Raw genomic sequence first — 22,317 nt, 5'->3', positions numbered from 1 at the left:
TTCCCATTTGGCACTGCAATTACCCTAACGGGATTAAGTTCAATAACATCATTCTGAGTAGATTCTACAACATGTGGTGAAATGGTTTCAGCATAGTGTATGGTGCCGTACTTACCAGTTGATACGACCTCACCTGTACCTCCACTTGGGGCCTTTGATACTGCTCTTACTGGTTGGGACATGCCCACTGTTGTTTCTGCTATGGTGGCTGCTAGAGAGAGTGCCGATATTGTTGTTGGCTCATCCTCTTGGTCACAATCCTGGGGAAAGTTTAAAACAGGGTACAGCTTGCACGGGTTAATATTAGCATCAACAATCTTGGTTACATTATTCTTAACATTTATACAGTTACTAAGTGCATGTTTATCATTCACCAGTGTGCCATTCTCTGTAACCACCTTCTCTCCCGTTATGTATGGTGGTGGTGGCGCGGTGGCTATCAGTTTTCTGATAGGGTTAGATCCAGCCGCTTGAGCCAATCCTCTTTGTATTTCACCTTCCTGTTGCCATAACTGTAAATAATCATAATGTTTGATCCGTCTCTTTGCAGATTTAATGAGACATATCCTTCTTCTTAGATTTTGTAACACCTCGGGACTAAAACTGCCTACCCGTGGGAACTTTTCCCCATCATGCACAGTCATTCTTTCCCATTCATCGCACAAAACCTCTGTGTGTGAACCGTATTTCTCACACATAACATACCTTTCCGACCCGATTGGTCGGTTTACTAAGTCAACCCGAACCGAGGTTGATCGCCCCCTACCTGAACAACTGGCCCCCATCTTTGCAGGTGTTGCTTTCACAACCTCTGACCTTCAAATCAGGGTCTTCAGCGAACTCTTACAAAAACCAAGATGTCCGGGGTAGGCCGGCGGCGGAAGTTTACCGAGTACCTCCACTCACTCGCCCACGTCGACCAATACGCCCACACACTGCCCTAGCGCTGGCGTACTCGACCTAGGGCCCCTGCGACCTGAACCTCTATTTACTGGAACATGTGGGTGTGATCCGAAGAGCACTTAACCCTTTCCAGTAACTATTGGTTGTTGGATAGTTCCCAAGTGACCAGCGAACCTCCCTTAAAATAAAAAAAATTACACAAATCACGTTAGAATGTACAAATAGCGTTTATGACCCCTCTAGCGTACGCAAACGGTACTGGGTCAAGTTACAAACTAATGCACACAATTACGTGCGGTACAATTGTTCTGCACATAAGCAACTAATCTTATGTGCGGAGCGACCAGTGGAATCGAAAATTGTGGCTGCGAATTCCTTCAGCCAGAGCTTAATGGCCTATATGGGTACCGCACCAACCCTTCCTGGTGTTGTGCTTCTTTACTCTTTATCTATAGCGGACTTCTTAGTCTGCTGTACCTAGACCTCCTGGTCTGTCTGGACCTCCTGGTCTGTGCTACAGTAGACCTTCTGGTCTGCTATACTCTAATGCTCTTTTTTTTTTTTAATGTTTAACAAGGGATGCCTCCCAAGCCACCGTGCAGTCACTTACACGTATGTACCTCACGAGAACTCGATGATTTCCTGTGGTTCAACCCCAAAAATTAGAAACTTATATATATATATACACACTCTTTCACCTCATATACTCTTTACTTTCGTTTCTGCGCAGAAATCCCTTTCATTCAGTATCGCAGGCTAATCCCGAGGAGTTGCAACTAGAGAAGGATCTATTAGCTTAAAATTTTGGACACTGAGATTGGTTTGCGCTATTATCGCGTTTGCCTCCTTATCGCCTAACTAAAACAATACTATCGTATTATTTGTATTATGTGGGCGTACCCAGACGCTCCGTTGCGTAATATACGCTCCGTGCGTCGGCCCTTGCGTCGCGTACGCTAGTCCCGCCCTTTGTTAGAGACACATGTACGCAAGCCAGGTATATCCACAGAAATACAATTAACACGTTTATATCAATGTAGATGATCTTTAACTGTAATCATTTACTGAACACCACACAGAACTTCCTTGTATCTTAGGCAAGCCGTGTGCGTGTTTTACAAATTATTCCTTAACGTATTAATATTACTTTTAACTACCAATAGCAACAAATCTTTCTCAGCACGTTATCAATTGTGAAATGGCAAACAGGAAGGTGAGGTGTGAAAATACACAAATGAAAAGAAATACAGGTGTGTGCGTGCGTGCGTGCGTGTGTGCGTACGCAAAACAGAAATAAACAGTTTTAAAAGACAATAGCGTACTGTTCTTACCTTCCGGTTCCGGATTCTACCAGCACTCCTACAACGTAGCGAAACAGACGCTTATCTAGCCAGCACTACTGTATCCCGATACGAAGGGATACTGCCTTCCCGCCCTTGCTGACATATAAAGTCTGTGTTCGCTGGTGCGGATATGTGGAGGACGGACGAGCCGCCAATTGATAAAGCTAACTATTTATCTTATTACATTCACTATAAAATGGGTAAGAGACTCAGTACGCAATTGGCGTATGGGGTACCGTAAGGGTACGCACTTAGCGTAGCAGACGCTTAGTCGTGGTCGAGACGCACATGCGACACGCTCGCTCACAACTTAACGCGTGGTGTCGAGCACGCTATAGGCGGCCGACTACCGTAATGCTACGCTACTAGCGTAGCGTACGCTCGTGACCACGAGGAGAACACGAGCGGCGCAGATGCTCACAGGATGACACTCAGTAAACCTTGTATGCAACACAGTGAATGATTGAGTTTGTACTGTAAACCTTGGTTTTGTAATGTGAGCACAATGCAATGCTAATTAACCTCTATTGTATGAAAGCCTCTTGAGCGATTGAGACACTCTGAATACTCTCAGCAATGTAATAAACACACAATACCTTGCTAAGGTTCCAACACCTTTACTAACAATATCTAGCTATGTAAAAGTTAAAACAGTTAACAGTTCATACACTACAGGCTAACATCAATATCTAAGCAGACTAACTACACATAAATATACAATATCGTCACAATCTTATACAATAACAGAGAGAGAGAATATGGCAAATACAAACAGAGATTTAGAATGGTTACAGAGAATAACTTACACACACTGGGGAATGATCGCTGCGCAGCTCTGGTACCAGCTCCGAGTTAGTCAAGATAATAACCGTTTGTGGAGAGAAGACTGGGCTGGCCAGGCTGGCTGTCCTTATATACACTGCGTACAGTATACTACAAAGGGACCTACAATCTCATTGTTCATTGGACACAGGAATGTCTCCTCGCATCATAACAAAAGGTCATAGGTTAGTTTGAACAGGTGGGCTGTGACTATATCAAACTGCTCAGGTGGGAGGGAATCTGAGAATTCCCGCCGCATGGATAATGAACCGCAAATATAGTAAATGTCCAGAAACTACTGATAGCCATAACTATACGCAGGAGCGATTAATCTTTACCTAACCAGCACCGGATTGTTTCTAATAAAATGTTCTTTAGTTAGGTACCAAACACAACTGCTCAAACCCTGTCTGACCCTTCGTACCATGCAAAGAGGAATTCCTCTGTCCAGCGACCAGTTACATTAAACAAACTTACAGTCATTATTAAGGGGAACATTATCTATAAAACATACTATTTGGTTTTATTATTTAACGTTTGAGTCGCCCGCTAGACGCACACAAACTCTACCGTAAATGCACATACCACGCGCTCGAGCGCATGGCAGAGGAGGCGCCATCACGCAGCTGCGAGTATCCGCACGCACGGGAGAGAATGTGCACGTGCAGCGGGCAAGCGCATGAGGTGAATATATGGCAACGTGTAGCATGATATTTTTCCGACTTTGACAGGGGTTTAGTTAGTGGATTGGCCAATGCACAGAAGCCTGCAAACCACTCGCCAAGGTACCCCACCTTCATGCAGGTCCTACACTATCACAGAGTCTTAAAACCCGACTACTTCACTTCTGTTACACACATCATCTGCCTGCTAGATTTAATGTGCACCTGCCACACACTTCATGGCTTTTAAAGGTACACTCGTCACCTTACATTGGCTTAGATAGATTGCTAAGGAACAGCGGAGACAGGTTCAGGATCAGGGGTGTATCTTCCTATTGGCCAGGATGGCACTTGCCAGGGGTGCCGGCCAAGGAGGGGGCGCCGCCCTGCAGTGCCACCCGCGCCAGGGGGTAGAATGACATAGTAGTTCTCACTGAGTACATCCCTTAGCAGTGCTCATCCACTGCCGGACTCTCAGAAGCGTATTGCACTCTGACACTCTCTGTGACTACAGTCACAATGATGGTGAATATAGCCAGGGAGCGGGACACTTCCAGGTATGGGGAGGGGCGAGGCACTTCCTCTTCCTCATTCGCTCCCCTTCTCATTGGTCCCACACAATCTGTCACCAACCTCCAGTCACTACAATCAGCACCAGTCAGCAGTGCACCCTGAGCATACCTGTACATTTTCTGCGGTACCGTAGCTGCACTGCATGGTCTATCCTGGCAGTCTGGATCACAGGTTACAAAGAGCTCTGTATGGAGAGGTATCTAGACCAGTGACTGCCTGTCCAGCTGTGTTGATACTTCAAGTCCCAGCACACCTTGTCAACTGGATTTGCTGGGACATGTAGTGCTATCACACCTAGAGAGGTTTTTTTTTTAACTGTATGTATGTGTGCATATATCCCCTCAGTGTCCCTGCCTGCACCCTCCCTGTAATTCCCCCTCAGTGTCCCTGCCCGCACCATCCCTGTAACTGCCCCCTCCTTGACCCTGCCCATACACTCCTGTAATTCCCTCTCAGTGTCCCTGCCCACACCCTTCCCATAATTCCCTCAGTATCCCTGTCTGCACCCTCCCCGTAGTTCCGTCAGTGTCCGTACCCGCATCCTAACCGTTATTCGCTCTCAGTGTCCCTGCCTGCACACTCCTCGTAATTCCCCCTCTGTGTCCCTGCCTGCACACTCCTCGTAATTCCCCCTCAGTGTCCCTGCCTCCACCCTCCCCATAATTCCATCTCAGTGTCCCTGCCTGCACACTCCTCGTAATTCCCCCTCAGTGTCCCTGCCTGCACACTCCTCGTAATTCCCCCTCAGTGTCCCTGCCTCCACCCTCCCCGTAATTCCTCCTCAGTGTCCCTGCCTCCACCCTCCCCGTAATTCCCCCTCAGTGTCCCTGCCTGCACGCTCCTCGTAATTCCTCCTCAGTGTCCCTGCCTGCACACTCCCCGTAATTCCTCCTCAGTGTCCCTGCCTGCACACTCCTCGTAATTCCCCCTCAGTGTCCCTGCCTCCACCCTCCCCGTAATTCCCCCTCAGTGTCCCTGCCTGCACACTCCCCGTAATTCCCCCTCAGTGTCCCTGCCTGCACACTCCTCGTAATTCCCCCTCTGTGTCCCTGCCTGCACACTCCTCGTAATTCCCCCTCAGTGTCCCTGCCTCCACCCTCCCCGTAATTTCTCCTCAGTGTCCCTGCCTCCACCCTCCCCGTAATTCCCCCTCAGTGTCCCTGCCTGCACACTCCCCGTAATTCCTCCTCAGTGTCCCTGCCTGCACACTCCCCGTAATTCCTCCTCAGTGTCCCTGCCTGCACACTCCTCGTAATTCCATCTCAGTGTCCCTGCCTCCACCCTCCTCGTAATTCCTCCTCAGTGTCCCTGCCTGCACACTCCTCGTAATTCCCCCTCAGTGTCCCTGCCTCCACCCTCCCCGTAATTCCTCCTCAGTGTCCCTGCCTGCACACTCCTCGTAATTCCTCCTCAGTGTCCCTGCCTGCACACTCCTCGTAATTCCCCCTCAGTGTCCCTGCCTCCACCCTCCCCGTAATTCCCCCTCAGTGTCCCTGCCTGCACACTCCTCGTAATTCCCCCTCAGTGTCCCTGCCTGCACACTCCTCGTAATTCCCCCTCAGTGTCCCTGCCTGCACACTCCTCGTAATTCCCCCTCAGTGTCCCTGCCTGCACACTCCTCGTAATTCCCCCTCAGTGTCCCTGCCTGCACACTCCTCGTAATTCCTCCTCAGTGTCCCTGCCTGCACACTCCTCGTAATTCCCCTTCAGTGTCCCTGCCTCCACCCTCCCCGTAATTCCTCCTCAGTGTCCCTGCCTGCACCCTCCCTGTAATTCTCCCTCAGTGTTCCTGACCTCAGCCTGCCTGTGACTCCCCCCTCAGTGTCCCTGCCCGCACACTCCTGTAATTCCCTCTCAGTGGGCGGGATGTATTAACATACATCGCCGCACCTCGCCGGTTACCGCAGCGATGTTGATCGCGTATGTACTAACATATGCGATCAACATCGCGATGCGGTGACGGAGGCCCCCCGCGATACCTGTTAGGTGGTCTGCGGGGGGTCTCAGTCACCTCCATGGGGTCCCCACACTGCCTTGATGCCGGGTAGCAGCAGCAGGCTGCCCCCGTCGCCTCCTCCTCCCCCCTGCAGCCGGAAGGACGTCCGGCTGCGTTGCTAGGGGGAGGAGGAGATTACCTTCCGGGTCCGGGGCATCATGGAGGAAGGTAAGCTGGGGGGGAGGGGGGGAGGCGTCTGCGGCGGTGTCGACGGTGTCGGCGGGTTGCGGCGGTCGGCGAAAAGAAGCCCATAGGCTTCTATAGGGTATCGCCATCCAGAGATGGCGATACCCTGGACGCCGAAAACGCGGCGGTAGGGTGTTAGTAAATATGAAAATGCGGTAAAACCCCCGTTTTCGGGGGTTTTACCGCATTTTTGCTTTAGTACATCCCGCCCAGTGTCTCTTCCTGGTGCTCCCTGTAATTGCCCCTCAATTTCCTTGACTCAGCCTCCCTGTAGCCACTCCCTCTCATTTTCTCCTTCCCGAACCCTCCCTGTAATTCCCCCTTAGTGTCCCTGACCTCGGCCTCCTTGTGACTCCCCCCTCAGTGTCCCTGCTCACACCCTCCTGTAATTCCACCTCAGTGTCCCTGCCCATACCCTCCTCATAATTCCCCCTCAGTGTCCCTGCCCGCACACTCCTGTAATTCCCCCTCAGTTTCCCTGCCCACGACCTCCCTGTAACAACCCCTCAGTGTCCCTGACCTCAGCCTCCCTATAAGCCCTCCACCTCATTGTCCCTACCCGCACCCTCCCTGTAATTCTCCCTCAGTGTCCCTGACCTCAGCCTATCTGTAACTCCCCCCTCTGTGTACCTGGGTGGGGGAGGTGGGGGGGGGCGCCAGTTCCTTACTTTGCCAGGGGCGCACAGACCCCTAGATACACCCCTGTTCAGGATAATAAGTCCACACAGGGGTGCATGAGAAAGCTAGTGGCCACGGTTAATAAGAGTTAACCATAAATTAACCCTGTCATATACGCAAAAAGAAAACCACAGCACTTGCCACCCCAAAACCACCCTCTTATTAACCGTGGCCACTAGCTTTCTCATGCACCCCTGTGTGGACTTATTATCCTGAACCTGTCTCCGCTGTTCCTTAGCAATCTATCTAAGCCAATGTAAGGTGACGAGTGTTCCTTTAAAAGCCATGAAGTGTGTGGCAGGTGCACATTAAATCTAGCAGGCAGATGATGTGTGTAACAGAAGTGAAGTAGTCAGGTTTTAAGACTCTGTGATAGTGTAGGACCTGCATGAAGGTGGGGTGCCTTGGCGAGTGGTTTGCCGGCTTCCGTGCTTGGCCAATCCACTAACTAAACCCCCATCATTTATTTATTGAATTGTTGAGGATAAGTGACCTTACTTTGGTGAGTGCGGGGTTTTCTGTTTGTATGTGTGTGTATATATATATATATATATATATATATATATACATACATACACACACACACACAGGTTGAGTATCCCTTATCCAAAATTAAAAATCCCACATTTTTGTTTCCCCTAATGAGATAATGACACATATAATTGTATATTATATATCTATATAATATATTTATATATACACATACTATATAATATATATGTCATTATCTCAGTAGGGGACCCAAAAATGTGGGATTTTTAATTTTGGATAAGGGATACTCACCCTGTATATTGTAGATGCACAGTCTAATCACATATATATATATATAGGTCCGTGTCTGTAAGTACACAGTCTAGTGATAAGTATGTATAGGTGCAGTAATACAAGTCTGTAAGTGTGCATAATAAATGGGTTGGTATCTATATACCGGCGCCCGTCACCCCAGTGGTCAGAATCCCGACTGCGGAATGCCGGCAGCGGGGTGAGTGCAAAAGAGCAACTCCGGTTTCCTCCCACAATCCAAAAATATACTGGTAGGTTAATTGGCTCCCAACAAAATTACCCCTAGCGTGAATGTGTGTGTGTACATGTGATAGGGAATATAGAGTGTAAGCTCACTGGGGCAGGGACTGATGTGACTGGCCAAATATTCTCTGTACAGCGCTGCGGAATATGTGTGCGCTATATATATAACTGGTAATAAATAATAATAATAAAAGAGCCTCTTGCGGGCTCACTGCGCTTACCACACTGCGCACCACGCTGTTTATTCTCCCTCCAGGGGTGTCATTGGACACCTCTAGAGGGGAAATAGGTGTCGGCATCCCGGCTGTCAGGATCCCGGCGCCAGTATGCTGAGCGACGGGATCCCGATAACCGGCATATTGAATGCAACCCTAATAAATATCTATCAGTACACACTCCACGTTTCTAGTATAAAATAATGATGTTTCTTTATATACAGGCTGTATACACACACGTACAGCTAATAAACAATGCCACAGTAATAATAATAACAATATGAGTAACACATGTCAGCCCTGTGCCGCTGATTCTGTGCACAGCGCGGCACGTGCGCAGTGAGCACCATCAGCTTGTGTGATTGGTGGCCGCTCCGGGGGTAACGCACACTGGCCGCTCTTCTGCAACCTGCGGGAGACTATCAATTTTTTGGGTAGTCCCCCGCAACCCTCGGAAGAGTGAGCACCCCGCTGCGGCATCTGTGACTGCGTCTTTTGCCTGTCTTGTGTCTGCGCCTTTATGCTAATACCTCTACACAGCCATTCCCTGGTGTACACCCGCTCACTGCCCAGGAACACCCGCTCACTGCCCAGGAACACCCGCTCACTGCCCAGACTGACACCCGCTCACTGCCCAGGAACACCCACTCACTGCCCAGAACACACGCTCACTGCCCAGGAAGACCCGCTCACTGCCCAGGAACACCCGCTCACTGCCCAGGAACACCCGCTCACTGCCCAGACTGAGACACCCGCTCACTGCCCAGGAAGACCCGCTCACTGCCCAGGAACACCCGCTCACTGCCCAGGAACACCCGCTCACTGCCCAGACTGAGACACCCGCTCACTGCCCAGGAAGACCCGCTCACTGCCCAGGAACACCCGCTCACTGCCCAGGAACACCCGCTCACTGCCCAGACTGAGACACCCGCTCACTGCCCAGGAAGACCCGCTCACTGCCCAGAAAGACCCGCTCACTACCCAGGAACACCTGCTCTCTGCCCAGGAACACCCGCTCACTGCCCATCAACACCCGCTCACTGCCCAGAACACACGCTCACTGCCCAGGAAGACCCGCTCACTGCCCAGAACACATGCTCACTGCCCAGGAAGACCCGCTCACTGCCCAGAACACACGCTCACTGCCAAGGAAGACCCGCTCACTGCCCAGGAAGACCCGCTCACTGCCCAGGAACACCCGCTCACTGCCCAGACTGAGACACCCGCTCACTGCCCAGAACACCCGCTCACTGCCCAGGAAGACCTGCTCACTGCCCAGGAACACCTGCTCTCTGCCCAGGAACACCCGCTCACTGCCCAGGAACACAGGCTCTCTGCCCAGGAACACCCGCTCACTGCCCAGGAACACCCACTCACTGCCCAGGAACACCCGCTCTCTGCCCAGGAACACCCGCTCACTGCCCAGGAACATACGCTCACTGGTCAGACACACATGCTCACAGTCCAGGAACACCCGCTCACTGCCCAGGAACAAACGCTCACTGCCCAGGAACACCTGCTCACTGCCCAGACTGAGACACCCGCTCACTGCCCAGAACACCCACTCACTGCCCAGGAAGACCTGCTCACTGCCCAGGAACACCTGCTCTCTGCCCAGGAACACCCACTCACTGCCCAGGAACACCCGCTCTCTGCCCAGGAACACCCGCTCACTGCCCAGGAACACCCGCTCTCTGCCCAGGAACACCCGCTCACTGCCCAGGAACATACGCTCACTGGTCAGGAACACACGCTCACTGGTCAGGAACACCCGCTCACTGCCAAGGAACACACGCTCACTGCTACGCTCACTGCCCAGGAACACCCGCTCACTGCCCAGGAACACCCACTCACTGCCCAGGCTGAGACACCCACTCACTGCTCAGGAAGACCCGCTCACTGCTCATGAACACCCGCTCACTGCTCAGGAACACCTGCTCACTGCTCAGGAACACCCGCTCACTGCCTAGGAACACCCGCTCACTGCCCAGGAACACCCGCTCACTGCCCAGGAACACCCGCTCACTGCTCAGGAACACCCGCTCACTGCCCAGGAACACCCGCTCACTGCCCAGGAACACCCAATACATTATCAAGACATTTCTGAGACCGGGCGTCTCAGCTGCGCCTCTGTGCGTGCAGACCCTGGATGCATGCGCCATGTGACACAGACTCGTGTGCCGGGTGACATAGACCCATGCGCTGTGTGACATTGGGGGTCATTCCAACCTGATCGCAAGCTAAGTTTTTTCACTGCGCAACGATCAGGTCACTACTGAGAATGCGTATGCACCGCAATGCCCAGGCACGTCATACGGGTATAAAGCGGATCGTTGCTGAGCGATGGATTTAACGAAGAATCCATTCGCACAGCTGAACGCAAGGAGAGTGACAGGAAGAGGGCGTTTGTGGGTGTCAACTGACCGTTTTCTGGGAGTGGTTGGAAAAACGCAGGTGTGTCCAAGCGTTTACAGGGCGGGTGTCTGACGTCAATTCCGAGACCAGACAGGCTGAAGTGATCGCAGCGGCTGAGTAAGTTCTGGACAACTCAGAAACTGCACAAAACTTTTTTGTAGCGCTCGTCTGCACATGCGATCGCACACTTGCAAAGCGAAAATACACTCGCCAGTGGGCGGCGACTATCTGATCGCAGCAAAAAATAGCTAGCAAGCAATCAGGTCTGAATTAGGCCCATAGACCCATGTGCCGTGTGACATAGGTGGTCATTCCGAGTTGTTCGCTCGTTGCCAATTTTCGCTATGCAGCGATTTGTTGATAACTGCGCATGCGAATGGTACGCATAGCGCATGCGCTAAGTTAATTAACACAAAACTTAGTAGATTTGCTGGTGTTCGAGCGACGCTTTTCAGTCGCACTGCTGATCGGTGAATGATTGACAGGAAAGGGGCGTTTCTGGGTGGTAACTGAGCGTTTTCAGGGAGTGTGCTAAAAAACGCAGGCGTGCCAGGGAAAAACGCAGGAGTGGGTGGGCGAATGCAGGGCGTGTTTGTGACGTCAAACCAGGAACGAAACGGACTGAGGTGATCGCAATCTAGGAGTAGGTCTGGAGCTTCTCAGAAACTGCAGGGAAATATTTAGTAGCAATTCTGCTAAGCTAAGATTCACTCCCAGAGGGCGGTGGCCTAGCGTGTGCAATGCTGCTAAAAGCGGCTAGCGAGCGATCGACTCGGAATGAGGACCATAAACTCATTGCCGCCCAAGTGGAGTGTTAATGCTTCCGTGCAAGCGTGCGATCACATGTGTACGCTGTGCGAAAATTCCCCTCAGTCAGCGGACAGCTGCAAATCCGTCCACATCACACTCACCATCTAATGTTTTTCGCAGTGTGTGCAGTGAGTGCAGTGTGTGCAGTGTGAGTAGTGTGTGATGAGAACAGGCTGATCGGGCCGGAGCAGACGTCACACACCCGCCCTGACACCCCCAGAAAGCGGTCAGTTACCACCCACAAACGGCCTCTGCCAATGAATGGCTGTGCGATCAAATTTTTTTGCCATTTGCCGATGCCTGTTGTTGTTTGGCGACGCGTGTGGATTGCGGTGCATACGCATTCGCAGTCTATTGCTGATTGCCGGTTGTGTGACAGCACACAGCAGCGATCGGGTCTGAATCAGGCCCCTTGCCTCCTGAGCTTCTGCAGTTTTCTATACAACTGGTGACTTAGTGTAGAGATAAATAATAACATACAATCTACAGGCTGCTGTGTATTACTCAGTGTCTGAGCTGAGGCCGTCCGTGCCCCAGAGCTGTAACGTTATACGGTGATAATATACAGTATATAAAGCATTACCTCTCCCATCTGTGCAGTCCTCCATGATCCCGCTGGCTCTGCCGGTCTGGTTCTCCTCTGACTGCCGGCTCGCCTTATATACGTGTCAGACAGTTTCACTTTATCATTTCACATCACAGTCAGCAGAAAATTCTATGTATACTTTCCTGTAAATTAGGATACAACTACCAGAGCTGGCTGATCATGTATAAAATGACAGTCTATAATCCAAAAGGCTTAATGAATAAAATACCACATTTATTGCGCATATGTAAACACATGAAAATGAATGTATAATGAATGAATAAAATGGTAAATGCCACAGAATGCCTGAATTATTTATGAGTCCACATTGGCAGTTAGTAACACTCAAAGGGGGACATTTACTAAGCAGTGATAAGAGCGGAGAAGTGAGCCAGTGTAGAAGTTGCCCATGGCAACCAATCAGCACTGAAGTAACATCTATCATGTGCATACTGTAAAATGATACAGAGCTGCTGATTGGTTGATGGGGCAACTTCACCACTGGCTCACTTCTCCGCTCTTATCACTGCTCAGTAAATGTCCCCCAAAGGGTCCAAAGTCACTGGAGATGTCCATCATTAATCGGTTATTTTTGCATAAAGCCGATCATTTGCAGGTATGAGGTAATTACCAGTGATCCTGAAAGCAGATAATGTCCACCTGTTGTAAAGCTGTATTGGATGTCCTCTTTGGCACGGAGGAATGGATCCAAAATGGTGGATGCTGCTGAAAGGATGTCCCAAATGGTGTACACCAGAGTGTCAGGAAAGCCAGTGGTGATGATAAATATCAGGATAAATGGAGTAGCTCAACGCGTTTCACTGGTTTAAATGGTCCAGCTTCCTCAGGAGCAAGTGAAATAGTGGCTGGGATAAAGCCCTTTTATACCTGATATGAGTGGCAATGATTGATTACACATTAATGAATTACATGCAATTAAAACATATAAGCCTTTTGGAAAATTCTTATAATATTAATTATCCCAAAATACCTATTGGTCCCACACATCAAATGCAGTGTCAAATAATCAAAATGATTCTGCAATGGGAAAATACATACTTTTCTCTGACGTCCTAGTGGATGCTGGGGACTCCGTCAGGACCATGGGGATTAGCGGCTCCGCAGGAGACAGGGCACAAAAATAAAGCTTTAGGATCAGGTGGTGTGCACTGGCTCCTCCCCCTATGACCCTCCTCCAAGCCTCAGTTAGGTTTTTGTGCCCGTCCGAGCAGGGTGCAATCTAGGTGGCTCTCCTAAAGAGCTGCTTAGAAAAAGTTTTTAGGTTTTTTATTTTACAGTGAGTCCTGCTGGCAACAGGCTCACTGCAACGAGGGACTTAGGGGAGAAGAAGTGAACTCACCTGCGTGCAGGATGGATTGGCTTCTTAGGCTACTGGACACCATTAGCTCCAGAGGGATCGAACACAGGCCCAGCCATGGAGTCCGGTCCCAGAGCCGCGCCGCCGACCCCCTTGCAGATGCCGAAAAGTGAAGGTCCAGAAACCGGCGGCAGAATACTTTTCAGTCTTCATGAAGTAGCGCACAGCACTGCAGCTGTGCGCAATTGTTGTCACACACTTCACACCAACGGTCACGGAGGGTGCAGGGCGCTGCAGGGGGCGCCCTGGGCAGCAATGAGAATACCTTGTTCTGGCTAAAAAATACATCACATATAGCCCCTGGGGCTATATGGATGTATTTAACCCCTGCCAGGTCTCACAAACTCCGGAGAAGAGCCCGCCGAAATAGGGGGCGGGGCCTATCTCCTCAGCACACAGCGCCATTTTCCTGCTCAGCTCCGCTGCGAGGAAGGCTCCCAGGACTCTCCCCTGCACTGCACTACAGAAACAGGGAAAAACAGAGAGGGGGGGGCACTTTTTTGGCGTTTTTTGATATATATTAAGCTGCTATAAGGGAGACAACACTTCTATAGGGTTGTTCCTATATATTTATAGCGCTTGGGTGTGTGCTGGCAAACTCTCCCTCTGTCTCCCCAAAGGGCTAGTGGGGTCCTGTCTTCGATAAGAGCATTCCCTGTGTGTCTGCTGTGTGTCGGTACGTGTGTGTCGACATGTATGAGGACGATGTTGGTGTGGAGGCGGAGCAATTGCCGGTAATGGTGATGTCACCCCCTAGGGAGTCGACACCGGAATGGATGGCTTTGTTTATGGAATTACGTGATAATGTCAGCACATTACAAAAATCAGTTGACGACATGAGACGGTCGGCAAACCAGTTAGTACCTGTACAGGCGTCTCAGACACCGTCAGGGGCTGTAAAACGCCCTTTACCTCAGTCGGTCGACACAGACCCAGACACCGAATCTAGTGTCGACGGTGAAGAAACAAACGTATTTTCCAGTAGGGCCACACGTTACATGATCACGGCAATGAAGGAGGCTTTGCATATCTCTGATACTGCATGTACCACAAAAAGGGGTATTATGTGGGGTCTGAAAAAACTACCTGTAGTTTTTCCTGAATCAGACGAATTGAATGAAGTGTGTGATGGAGCGTGGGTTAACCCCGATAGAAAACTGCTAATTTCAAAGAAGTTATTGGCATTATATCCTTTCCCGCCAGAGGTTAGGGCGCGCTGGGAAACACCCCCTAGGGTGGATAAGGCGCTCACACGCTTATCTAAACAAGTGGCGTTACCGTCTCCTGAAACGGCCGCCCTCAAGGATCCAGCGGATAGGAGGCTGGAAACTACCCTGAAAAGTATATACACTCATACTGGTGTTATACTGCGACCAGCCATCGCCTCTGCATGGATGTGCAGTGCTGGGGTGGTTTGGTCGGATTCCCTGACTGAAAATATTGATACCCTAGATAGGGACAGTATTTTATTGACTTTAGAGCAATTAAAGGATGCTTTTCTTTATATGCGAGATGCTCAGAGGGATATTTGCACTCTGGCATCGAGAGTAAGTGCGATGTCCATATCTGCCAGAAGAAGTTTATGGACGCGACAATGGTCAGGTGATGCGGATTCCAAACGGCATATGGAAGTATTGCCGTATAAGGGGGAGGAATTATTTGGGGTCGGTCTATCGGATTTGGTGGCCACGGCAACAGCCGGGAAATCCACCTTTTTACCTCAGGTCCCCTCCCAACAGAAAAAGACACCGTCTTTTCAGCCGCAGTCCTTTCGTTCCTATAGGAACAAGCGGGCGAAAGGACAGTCATATTTGCCCCGAGGCAAAGGAAAGGGTAAGAGAGTGCACCAAGCAGCTTCTTCCCAGGAGCAGAAGCCCCCCCCCCGGCTTCTGCAAAGCCCTCAGCATGACGTTGGGGCTTTACAAGCGGACTCAGGGGCGGTGGGGGGTCGACTCAAGAATTTCAGCGCACAGTGGGCTCACTCACAGGTGGACCCCTGGATCCTGCAGATAGTATCTCAGGGTTACAGGTTAGAATTCGAGAAGTCTCCCCCTCGCCGGTTCCTAAAGTCTGCTCTGCCAACGTCTCCCTCAGACAGGGCGACGGTATTGGAAGCCATTCACAAGCTGTATTCTCAGCAGGTGATAGTCAAGGTACCCCTCCTACAACAGGGAAAGGGGTATTATTCCACACTATTTGTGGTACCGAAGCCGGACGGCTCGGTAAGACCTATTCTAAATCTGAAATCTTTGAACCTGTACATACAAAAATTCAAGTTCAAGATGGAGTCACTCAGAGCAGTGATAGCGAATCTGGAAGAAGGGGACTTTATGGTGTCCCTGGACATCAAGGATGCTTACCTGCATGTCCCAATTTGCCCTTCACATCAAGGGTACCTCAGGTTCGTGGTGCAAAACTGTCATTATCAGTTTCAGACGCTGCCGTTTGGATTGTCCACGGCACCTCGGGTCTTTACCAAGGTAATGGCCGAAATGATGTTTCTTCTGCGAAGAAAAGGCGTATTAATTATCCCTTACTTGGACGATCTCCTGATAAGGGCAAGGTCCAGGGAACAGCTGGGGGACGTAGTAGCACTAACCCAAGTAGTGCTGCAACAGCACGGGTGGATTCTGAATTTTCCAAAATCTCAATTGACCCCGACGACACGTCTGCTGTTCCTGGGAATGATTCTGGACACGGTTCAGAAAAAGGTGTTTCTTCCGGAGTAGAAAGCCAGGGAGTTATCCGAACTTGTCAGGAACCTCCTAAAACCAGGGAAAGTGTCTGTGCATCAATGCACAAGAGTCCTGGGAAAGATGGTGGCTTCTTACGAAGCGACTCCATTCGGCAGATTCCACGCAAGAACTTTTCAGTGGGATCTGCTGGACAAATGGTCCGGATCACATCTGCAGATGCATCAGCGGATAACCTTATCGCCACGGACAAGAGTGTCTCTTCTGTGGTGGTTGCAAAGTGCTCATCTGTTAGAGGGCCGCAGATTCGGCATACAGGACTGGGTCCTGGTGACCACGGATGCCAGTCTGAGAGGCTGGGGAGCGGTCACACAGGGAAGAAACTTCCAGGGAGTATGGTCAAGCCTGGAGATGTCTCTTCACATAAATATACTGGAGCTAAGAGCGATTTACAATGCTCTAAGCCTGGCAAAACCCCTGCTTCAGGGTCAGCCGGTGTTGATCCAGTCGGACAACATCACGGCAGTCGCCCACGTAAACAGACAGGGTGGCACAAGAAGCAGGAGAGCAATGGCAGAAGCTGCAAGGATTCTTCGCTGGGCGGAAGATCATGTGATAGCACTGTCAGCAGTGTTCATTCCGGGAGTGGACAACTGGGAAGCAGACTTCCTCAGCAGACACGATCTACACCCGGGAGAGTGGGGACTTCATCCAGAAGTTTTCCACATGATTGTGAACCGTTGGGAAAAACCAAAGGTGGACATGATGGCGTCTCGCCTCAACAAAAAACTGGACAGGTATTGCGCCAGGTCAAGAGACCCTCAGGCAATAGCTGTGGACGCTCTGGTAACACCGTGGGTGTTCCAGTCAGTGTATGTGTTTCCTCCTCTGCCTCTCATACCAAAAGTACTGAGAATTATACGGCAAAGGGGAGTAAGAACGATACTCGTGGCTCCGGATTGGCCAAGAAGAACTTGGTACCCGGAACTTCAGGAGATGCTCACGGAAGATCCGTGGCCTCTACCTCTAAGACGGGACCTGCTTCAGCAGGGACCGTGTCTATTCCAAGACTTACCGCGGCTGCGTTTGACGGCATGGCGGTTGAACGCCGAATTCTAAGGGAAAAAGGCATTCCAGAAGAGGTCATTCCTACACTGGTAAAAGCCAGGAAGGAGGTGACTGCACAACATTATCACCGCATTTGGAGAAAATATGTTGCGTGGTGTGAGGCCAGGAAGGCCCCCACGGAGGAATTTCAATTGGGTCGATTCCTACATTTCCTGCAAACAGGATTGTCTATGGGCCTCAAATTGGGGTCCATTAAGGTTCAAATTTCGGCCCTGTCGATTTTCTTCCAGAAAGAATTGGCTTCAGTTCCTGAAGTCCAGACTTTTGTAAAAGGAGTACTACATATACAGCCCCCGGTTGTGCCCCCAGTGGCTCCGTGGGACCTTAATGTAGTTTTGGATTTTCTCAAATCCCATTGGTTTGAGCCACTCAAATCGGTGGATTTGAAATATCTTACATGGAAAGTAACCATGCTACTGGCCCTGGCTTCAGCCAGGAGAGTGTCAGAATTGGCGGCTTTATCGTATAAAAGCCCATATCTGATTTTCCATTCGGACAGGGCAGAACTGCGGACGCGTCCTCATTTTCTGCCTAAGGTGGTGTCAGCGTTTCACCTGAACCAGCCTATTGTGGTGCCTGCGGCTACTAGCGATTTGGAGGATTCCAAGTTGCTGGACGTTGTCAGGGCATTGAAAATATATATTTCAAGGACGGCTGGAGTCAGGAAATCTGACTCGCTGTTTATACTGTATGCACCCAACAAGCTGGGTGCTCCTGCTTCTAAGCAGACGATTGCTCGTTGGATTTGTAGCACAATTCAACTTGCACATTCTGTGGCAGGCCTGCCACAGCCTAAATCTGTCAAGGCCCATTCCACAAGGAAGGTGGGCTCATCTTGGGCGGCTGCCCGAGGGGTCTCGGCTTTACTACTCTGCCGAGCAGCTACGTGGTCGGGGGAGAACACGTTTGTAAAATTCTACAAATTTGATACCCTGGCTAAAGAGGACCTGGAGTTCTCTCATTCGGTGCTGCAGAGTCATCCGCACTCTCCCCCCCGTTTGGGAGCTTTGGTATAATCCCCATGGTCCTGACGGAGTCCCCAGCATCCACTAGGACGTCAGAGAAAATAAGATTTTACTTACCGATAAATCTATTTCTCGTAGTCCGTAGTGGATGCTGGGCGCCCATCCCAAGTGCGGATTGTCTGCAATACTTGTACATAGTTATTGTTACAAAAAAATCGGGTTGTTATTGTTGTGAGCCGTCTGTTCAGAGGCTCCTACGTTTGTCATACTGTTAACTGGGTTCAGATCACAAGTTGTACGGTGTGATTGGTGTGGCTGGTTTGAGTCTTACCCGGGATTCAAAATCCTTCCTTATTGTGTACGCTCGTCCGGGCACAGTATCCTAACTGAGGCTTGGAGGAGGGTCATAGGGGGAGGAGCCAGTGCACACCACCTGATCCTAAAGCTTTATTTTTGTGCCCTGTCTCCTGCGGAGCCGCTAATCCCCATGGTCCTGACGGAGTCCCCAGCATCCACTACGGACTACGAGAAATAGATTTATCGGTAAGTAAAATCTTATTTTAAAAGTACACATGAATCCATAGAGCCCCGATCACGTGACTGTTGAGGTCAATGGAGAGATAGAATCTATGTCATGTGATGAAACACATGACCTAAACAGAAATGGGTTGCTAGGTAACGGGTCTGAATAGGGCTATGTCCGGTATCGTGACGCGAAATGTCACCGGGCATCCGTCCCCGTATTTATCATAACTAGGCCATCCCAGCGCCGCAAGTGACGCTTGACCACATGACGTGCCCAGCCTCCAGTATAGATCACATAACCTGGAGAAAAAAGGGGTTGTTAATGAGGGAAAACCCTGGTTGGATATTTTAGTTGCTATAGTAACCCGTTAGCCAATACGAGAATTTAAGCGAGACAGGATATGAATATTCATAACAGGAAAAGTAAAAACTGCAGGGAATAAATAATAGATCACCATAACATTTTAACAAAACCATGTAGTATTTTATAAAAGATTAGTATACAGATCTAAGAGAAATTCATCCTGAAAAGCGAAAATTAAACTATAATAATGAGATATCAGATCTGTAAATATAGCGTTCCTTAAGTTATGTAAAGTGAATTAAATTCACAAACAAAAACAGAACAGACTGAAGCATTTGGCTAGATGACAGAGTTTAGTTCCATAGTTTCATTTAGACCCACAGGGTGCAAAGAGTTAAATTTCAGCATCCAATAAACCTCACGGCTACAGAGTCTCTTGAATCTATCGCCCCCCCCTAGGAGTTGGAGCGATATGTTCAAGACATAGGACTGATAGGCAAGATGGATTAGACATATGTTTTGAAGAGTAGTGTTGTGAGACACTATGGGGTAAATTTACTAAGATTCGTATTTTCCTGTTTCAGGTCAAAGTTCAATCACGAATGACATCGAAAGTGTAAAACTGCAACTTTTTGAATTTGTTACGATGGATTTACTAAGCTGTCGTATTCGGGTTTTTCTTTTCTTCCGATGTCGATGTCATTCGTGTTTTTTTTGTGTTTTTTACGGCAGTGATTAGCAAAACACTGCCGACTTTTTTACAATTAATCTCGGCCGGATCTGTGTGATCCGTGCTGGGGTTCTATTTTTTTTTTTTTTTTTAATTAAACACTGTAAAATTTATAAAAAAATTGCGTGGGGTCCCCCCTCCTAAGCAACCAATGCTGGGAACTTTCTGCTCAGCGGTGACGTCACTTTAGGTCAACCGCAGGGCAGAAAGTTCCCATCATTGGTTACAATGTAGCGCATAGGCGCTACATTGTAACACTGCCGTGTGCTGCCTGTCAGTGAGGACAGGAGCACACAGCTGATCAGGAGAGTGCTACAACGTGGCGCTCCCTGATTGGCTGAAGAAACCCACTTAGACAGAAGTCAAAGTGGGTTTCTGGCATTCGTGGAAAGGTGACCCATGTGCAAACATGGGTCCCCTTTCAGTTCGTGGTCGGGACACCGTTTTGTTATTTTTTTCAAGTACGTGGATTACCCCTGGATTTCCCGATGAGCCTGGACCCCTGGATCTCGTGAGTATAATTTCTTCAACAGGTACCCCTTGGATTCTACTGGAGAAGAGGACCGACCTGCGTGGGAACTTAAGGTAAGTATGTATGTATGTGTGTATGTATGTATGTAATAAAATTATACTTTCACGGTGTGTGTGTCTTGTCTTTTTTTTGGGTATTTTTTTAGTAGTAGTACTACAGGTACCAGCGGGCCCGTTTTTCCGTTGCATGCTGGTACTTGTGGTTCTTTAAGTACCAGCATGCGGGGGAGGCTTGCTGGGCCTTGTAGTACTGCTACTAAAAACAATATCTTTTCTTTTACAACAAAGGCTATCAGCCTCCCCATCCGCAGCCCATTGGATGGGGGGGGACAGCCTCGGGCTTCACCCCTGGCCCTTGGGTGGCTGGGGGGGGGACCCCTTGATTGAAGGGGTCCCCACTCCCCCAGGGTACCCCGGCCAGGAGTGACTAGTTGGATTTTTGATGCCACGGCCGCAGGGCACTATATAAAAGTGACCCCCGGCTGTGGCATTATCTGTCCAGCTAGTGGAGCCCGGTGCTGGTTTTAAAAATACGGGGGACCCCTACTCTTTTTGTCCCCCGTATTTTTGGGACCAGGACCAGGCGCAGAGCCCGATGCTGGTTGCTTAAATATGGGGGAACCCCTGTCATTTTTTTCCCCATATTTCGGCAACCAGGATCGGCTCAAAGAGCCCGAGGCTGGTTATGCTTAGGAGGGGGGACCCCACGCAATTTTTTTTGAAAAAATAAGCACTTTCCCACCCCTTCCCACTGATATACATGCACGGATCTCATGGATCCGTGCATGCCTATCCAATCACGAATAAAAAAAAAAGGTCTGTTTTTTTTTAGCACTTTTTTACGAGTTGTAAATTTTCACGGCAGTGTTTTTTTTTTTTTTTGCTTTGCACTTCTTAGTAAATGACCGAGATTCATACTTAAACAGCCGCGTTTTGACCGATGGTGTATTCATTCGTAATTTTTTACTTGGACTTGCAAAAAATTACGAATGCCCTCATCTCTGCCGTGATTAGTGTTTAGTAAATTACCGAGATGACACTTTGATGAAAAAACGGCATCTCGGTCAAAATCGGGAGCTTAGTAAATTTCCCCCTATGAGTTTGACATTTATTTATGATGTTCCTTCTGTGTTCCATAAAGCGAACCCGTAGTTTTCTCGTTGTGCGTCCTATGTAATTAAGTCCGCAGCTGCAAGTTAGCAAATAGATTACAAAGGTAGACTCACAGTTCATAAAGGTTTTTAGTTCGTAGGTCTCATTAAAATATGGAATATTAATTGAATTAGTTTTGCGTTGTATGTGTGAACACATCGTACATCTTGTCAAGCCACATTTGTGGAAGCCCGGTGGTTTTGTGCCGAGCCATTCTACACTTTTCTGAGTACTGGCTTCTTTTATACTTTTTAAATGACTAGGAGCCAAAATGGTTTTTAACGACCTGTTTTTCCTATAGGTAATTTGTGGTTGGATAGGCAGAATGGTACTGAGTATATGATCTTGTTTTAATATTTTGTAATTTCGAAACACTATAGACTTAATTTCTTGGGCACATCGATTATATTTACAGATAAAGGAAAAATCCCTATTTACCTGTTTTTCTACTTTATGTATGGATTTTTTCTGATAAAGAAGTTGTTGTCTATCCATATTATAGACCTCTAGATAGGCCTGTTGTAACAGTGTCTCAGGATAATCACTAATTCTAAAGGAATCAATTAATTCCTTAGCTTGTAGGGTGAATGTCTCGATATTAGAACAATTGCGGCGTAACCTCATGAATTGACCTTTAGGAATGTTATTTTTCCAGAGTCTATAATGTGAACTGCTATAATGTAAATATAAATGGGT

General features: G+C 49.1%; 1 protein-coding gene across 1 annotated transcript in view; it reads right to left on the bottom strand.

Moving 5' to 3' along the window:
* LOC134929527 (uncharacterized) overlaps positions 1-12,255 on the bottom strand; it is a 35,914-nt gene extending 23,659 nt beyond the window's left edge. Inside the window, exon 1 of the mRNA XM_063925123.1 lies at positions 12,213-12,255. Within this exon, the coding sequence (XP_063781193.1) occupies positions 12,213-12,237 (25 nt within the window). The 5' untranslated portion in view covers positions 12,238-12,255. The remainder of the gene's footprint in view (positions 1-12,212) is intronic.
* Between the last annotated feature and the right edge of the window lie 10,062 nt (positions 12,256-22,317).

The sequence above is a fragment of the Pseudophryne corroboree genome, chromosome 5 (genome assembly GCF_028390025.1).
Source record: "Pseudophryne corroboree isolate aPseCor3 chromosome 5, aPseCor3.hap2, whole genome shotgun sequence".
NCBI lineage: Eukaryota > Metazoa > Chordata > Amphibia > Anura > Myobatrachidae > Pseudophryne > Pseudophryne corroboree.
Note: the sequence above shows the minus strand (reverse complement) of the source record. Positions and strands in the feature narration are given on the sequence as shown.